Source organism: Engystomops pustulosus, chromosome 4 (genome assembly GCF_040894005.1).
Source record: "Engystomops pustulosus chromosome 4, aEngPut4.maternal, whole genome shotgun sequence".
Lineage (NCBI taxonomy): Eukaryota > Metazoa > Chordata > Amphibia > Anura > Leptodactylidae > Engystomops > Engystomops pustulosus.
Genome location: NC_092414.1, coordinates 199,334,348 through 199,339,931, shown reverse-complemented (window position 1 = coordinate 199,339,931; position 5,584 = coordinate 199,334,348). Strand labels below are relative to the sequence as shown.

At 39.6% G+C, this 5,584-nt stretch overlaps 1 protein-coding gene across 1 annotated transcript; it reads right to left on the bottom strand.

Moving 5' to 3' along the window:
* Positions 1-323: 323 nt before the first annotated feature.
* On the bottom strand, positions 324-1,262 carry LOC140128545 (olfactory receptor 5V1-like). The gene has a single exon (XM_072150243.1). It carries the CDS (start codon positions 1,260-1,262, stop codon positions 324-326), a length of 939 nt encoding a protein of 312 aa, XP_072006344.1.
* Between the last annotated feature and the right edge of the window lie 4,322 nt (positions 1,263-5,584).

Below are 5,584 nucleotides of genomic sequence, written 5' to 3'. Positions count from 1 at the left end.
GTTAACTTTCTTAAAGCATCTAGCACATCTTTGTTTCTCAGGCTATAGACAAATGGGTTCAACATGGGAACCACAGCCACATACAGCAATGAAATTTATTCTCCAGCTCAATTTTTACTATTAAAGTTTGTCACAACACATCAAATGCCATTATTTTATTTTTCCTCCTATATAGCTATGTTGCTTTTTGTTTTTTTGTGGGACAAATTGTAATTTTTATCATAACTCATTTGAAACCTCGGTTTATTTACTTTTTTGCTAGATAGTTAAAAAAAATCTATGGACAAATGTTTTTCACAGATTGGGCTATTTCTTAAAAACATCTATGTTCCGAAAAAGTTTCTAGCGTTTAACTTTCTAACAGCAACTAGCACATCTTTGTTCCTCAGGCTATAGACAAATGGGTTCAACATGGGAACCACAGCCACATACAGTAATGAGATCAAGTTATCTTGTTCCTTAGAATATTCTGACTCTGGTTTCATGTACAAAATTAATACCGGAGCATAGAATAATATGACAGTAGTGAGGTGAGAAGTACAACTGGAGAAAGCCTTCAACCTTTTTTCCGAAGAGCGAATCTTCAAAATGGTGGAGATAATTTGGACATAAGATGCAATAGTGAGTAAGAATGGTACAAAGGCAAAAATAATGTCTTCAATCAGCATAAAGATTTCCCTACTTGTAGTATCACTGGAGGAGAGGGCAGTCATTGTCTTAAGATCACAGAGGAAATGGCTGATCTCATGGGAATGGCAAAACTCCAATCCAGAGGTAAGTAGGGTCAACAATAAAGAGTTCACGGCAGAAAAAATCCAGCACAATGCACTCATAGTAGCACATACCCTTCTATTCATGATCAGTGTGTACTGCAATGGCCTACAGATTGCTACATAGCGGTCACCAGCCATGGATGTTAATATAAAGATATCACAGGCAACACTAAATAAGTAGAAATACATCTGAGATATACAACCAGCAAAGGAGATCCGGTTATCCTGTGTTATGGTGATGGACAGTAGTTTGGGAAGAGATGATGAGACATATATAACATCAGAAATAGCTAGGTTACATAGGAAGAAGTACATTGGAGTATGAAGATTGGGCACCAAACCAATGACCATTGTAATCACCAAGTTCCCTACAATAGTCAACGAGTACATTATCATAATCCCAAGGGATAGAAGAATTTGTTCAGTGTTGAAATAAGAAAAGCCCAAAATGTAGAAATAATTTAATGTTGCATTTTCACAGTAATTCATCTCTGATCTCTAGAGAAATGTATATGTGATAGGGTCAGACTTTTATACCAGTTTTCTGGTTGTGGTTAACGTTATCTTGAAAAATTATTTTCCATTTCCGAAAGCCCAGATTTGCCAGAGGCTCCATTTTTAAAGGGTTGAAACTTTTTTTAGCATGTAAATTGATCCTATTATTGCATTTTTACATACCTTGAAGGTATGATATCACCTTTAAATCCTCTTCCCAATCTTTTTGTTGAAATATCAAGAATAAATCCAGAAGCCAAAACCACAGGAAACAGTCTTGTTGTAAGGTAACAAATGTGTCCTCAAAAAAGAAGACATTATAAAATGTAACATCCACTTCATAGTCTTAAATCAGTAAATGTTTGTATGACTTATAAGTTTATGATGCTTGTATTGTAATGTATTTGGTACATACAATGAGGTTGCGGAATAGAGTTTGCAACATGAATGAACATCGGGGTTAATTGAAGTAAAGGTTAAGACTATATAAGCCCCAGAAGAACAATATGCCCCAGAAGAAGCCATCTTAGGCGAAACCTGGATCGGGCAACGTTTGTCTGGCTTGGAGTGACTTGTGAGCTGAGTTTTTTATGTGCGCATAACTTTTATGGATATGTGAGTGGCTAAAATACGGTAAATATTGTGTAGTTGTCTGCACTATGGTATATGACCTCTATCCGCAGTATCCATCAGCCCCCGGCTTATAGCTACTGGGGAACGACACTGGGGAAACCTATGGTTTGTATTCGGTGGAGGTGGAATAGACTTACCCTGGACTGCACATCAAAAGAACTGACTGCACCACAGTGCCAAGAATCCCCATTAAATAGGAAATCTGCAAGTTTTTGAACCCAGACCTTATATCTTTTTCTATTTACAAAATGGCATAAAATTATTATCTGCCATGGAACAGAAATCCTGCAGTTACCTCTTCTGCCCAGACTTCCAGTTTAGGACAGCTGACGCAGAGATCATTACATGCAACACTCTTAATAACAATTTTATTTCTTAATTAAACAGTTATTACATTTTCAAGGGTAAAGCAGAAACTGTGCTTTTATTTCACATCACAGGCAATAATCGATGTATAAACTTGGTTGTAAAATATAGCAGTCACTTACCATCATCAGACGTATGCAAGAGGAGACTCAGTAGGAGTTGCAGGCAATTATATATTCTGGTTGCCGACCAATTGGAATAAAGTAGGTCTAAGCCAATTTTTTTCTTTGATTTCCCCGATTAATAATTTGATAAACAATAAAGATTTGTTATTTGAACGTAAAAATTATTTTAATCCCTCGTAGAAATACTAACATACAGAAAAATATACAGATAAACTGCAAATGACGGGGGGAACAAAAAATAATAGATATAAAGTGCTAAACATGAGAAACAACTACATACAAAATTTAAAAACGCAAAACCATGGGGCACATTTACTTACCTGGTCCTGTCCCGATCCAGCGGCGGATTCTCCGTCGAGGATTCGGGTCTCCCGGTGATTCACTAAGGTAGTGCGCCCGATGTCCACCAGGTGTCACTGCTGCGCTGAAGTCCGCCTGGAGTTCACCAAGCTATCCTGGGTGCAGATAAGCGTGTGTCAAGCGACACTGTTTAATTAAAAATACCGCCGGTTTTCTGACGGCCACGCCCCCAATTTCCGTCGCCTGCATGTCGGCGCCGCTGCACCACAATCCCATTGTGTATGCCAAAAACTCGGGGCAATTTGGCGCAAACCGGTAATTTTCGGGAGACCCGACGAAAAAGAGCAATTCGGGCCCTTAGTAAATGACCCCCCATGTGTCAAGTAGCAAACAACAGTAGCAAACAAATTACATATATAGAAAACAGCAGATCAGACAGGACAATAAAAACTATTAAAAAAGGGAAAACAGCCACGCTGTGACCCTATAAAAAACAACGCACGAAAGACAGAGACACCTACTAAAGCTCTTGTCTTCCTTTAGAGTCCCGTTCAGAACACTGTCCTATGATCAAACACAAGCATTTGTACACTAAAAAATAAACATAGAGCAAGGAGGTAGGCATGGGATGAAAAGATATATATAGTATATATATATACTTATACGATATACCCTCAGGGGCATGTATCAATATCCAAAAAATGAGCCTAAGGCTCCTATACAAATCCAAAGCACACAATAAACAAAGGGAGAAACAATGATTTTTGAAATAGTCCTAGCTCGATAGCGGAGATTGCCGTGTACTGCTGGACAAAGTGGAAGGACGCGGCATCCTCAGGGGTGCCCAATCAGTGTTGTGCCCAAGCATAAATACTTGTGTGGTTAATGAGACCGTGCCATCAGCTGGGACACGCCAAGCTCAAAACATGGCGGCGCCCATGTGTATGATGCTGTCTGTAGCGTCTCGTGTGAGGTGACGCATGCATCGTACATTGTGAAAGGGGTAAATGGTAACGTATAGGGCCCTATTATGTGAGCTAATACGTGACACCATGATAAAACAATGAATCTACCCTAACCACTAAGTGTGCAGTTGGTGCAAAGGAACATGTAAAATGCTAATATTGGCTGCAGGCAGGCATGAAGGTACATAGTAATATACATCACCATTTAAGCCAAAGGCGAGCACAAAAATTCCCATGCCATGCAGATATTAATTAAGTGAAATTAGAATGCAATTAATATAATACAGAATGAGATGTAATAAACAAATAAAGTGCTACCATTAAATAAAGTGAATCAAAGTGCACTAACATCAATGTATACATTCATGGCCCATGCTCAAACAAACCAACATGCATAACCCACTTATACTAGATAATACATGATGTAAACAGTCAACAAAAGAGAAAAAGGGGGAATGTATAAACATACACACGGGCAGATATTATAATACATTATTTATGCCAATACTATATATATACATAAAATATCAATATATACAAAGAACCCAAATTCATATATATATATGTACATGGATGGCAAGACCCCGTGCCTGGGAGTCAGGATGGACAAGTCAGTAATCGTTGTGAATCCTCCGATGGGTGGCAAAAGTCAGAGCGACATGTGCATAATTGCGGAATGTACAGAAATGCAAAGCATGTGATATACCTGGGGAAATGAGGACATGCATCATGGTCAAAATACAATTAAAGATTAAAAATAAACAGGACTCAATAATATGTGTATGACATATGTGGATACAATGTGACTATATGGGGCAGATTTACTTAACCGGTTCATTCGCGATCCAGCAGCGCGTTCTCTGCGGTGGATTCGGGTCTTCCGGCGATTCACTAAGGCAGTTCCTCCGAAGTCCACCAGGTGTCGCTGCTGCGCTGAATGCACTGGAGTTCACCAAGCCGGGCCGAGTGAAGGTAAGCGCGTGTCCAGTTACACTTTTTTAAAATGCGGCGGTTTTTCCGAATCCGTCGGGTTTTTTTACGGCCACGCCCCCGATTTACATTGTTTGCATGCCGGCGCCGATGCGACACAATCCTATCGCGTGCGACAAAATCCTGGGGCAATTCAGGGAAAATCGGCGCAAAACGGAAAAATTTGCGTAACCCGCCGGAAAAACACGAATCGGGCCCTTAGTAAATGACCCCTTATATCTAGTAAACCATGAAAGTGTGCAATTCAGGAACCCATTTGAAACGCAAATGATAAGGAAGAAATGAAAAAGAAAAAGAAAGAGAACGAGAAAGAAAAAGAAAGAGAAAAAAAACGATAATGAGAATGAAGAGACAAAGAGAAGAATAAAGAAGAAATAGGGGGAAGAACAAACAAGTAGAGGGAAAGGACAGAAAAAGGAAGGTGTATAGGAAACGGGCCAAAGGTGATGCAGTGAGCATCAAAAAAACAAAAGACAGGAAAGAGAGAAAGAAAGACAAACACATGTGACAATCAGGGGGGGGGGGTCACAAAAGACACAAAACTTAGGGTGACCCAGGATATGCAAGAAACTAAGAACAGTTGACTTGCTTCTTATAAAAACCAGAGAAAAGCATGTCCTCATTAATCCCCTGGGGAGCTTGAGATGCCAAGTTGAAAATCCATTTGGCCTCTAAGCATAGTAATGCCGGTATGGGGTCACCACCACGTATTTTCAATTGTTTCTTTTCGAGTCCAACAATCCTTAGGCCTGAGGGATTACAACAGTGGACATTTTGGCAGTGTTTTGCCATGGTTTACAATTGTTTTCCACTCACGAAGTCCCAATCTGCATTGTGGAAACATGTTTTTGAATGCGTTTTCGCAGTTCCTGTGTGGTTTGGCCCACATATATTTTGGGCACGAACAAATGAGGCTGTAGATGACATTTCACGTATG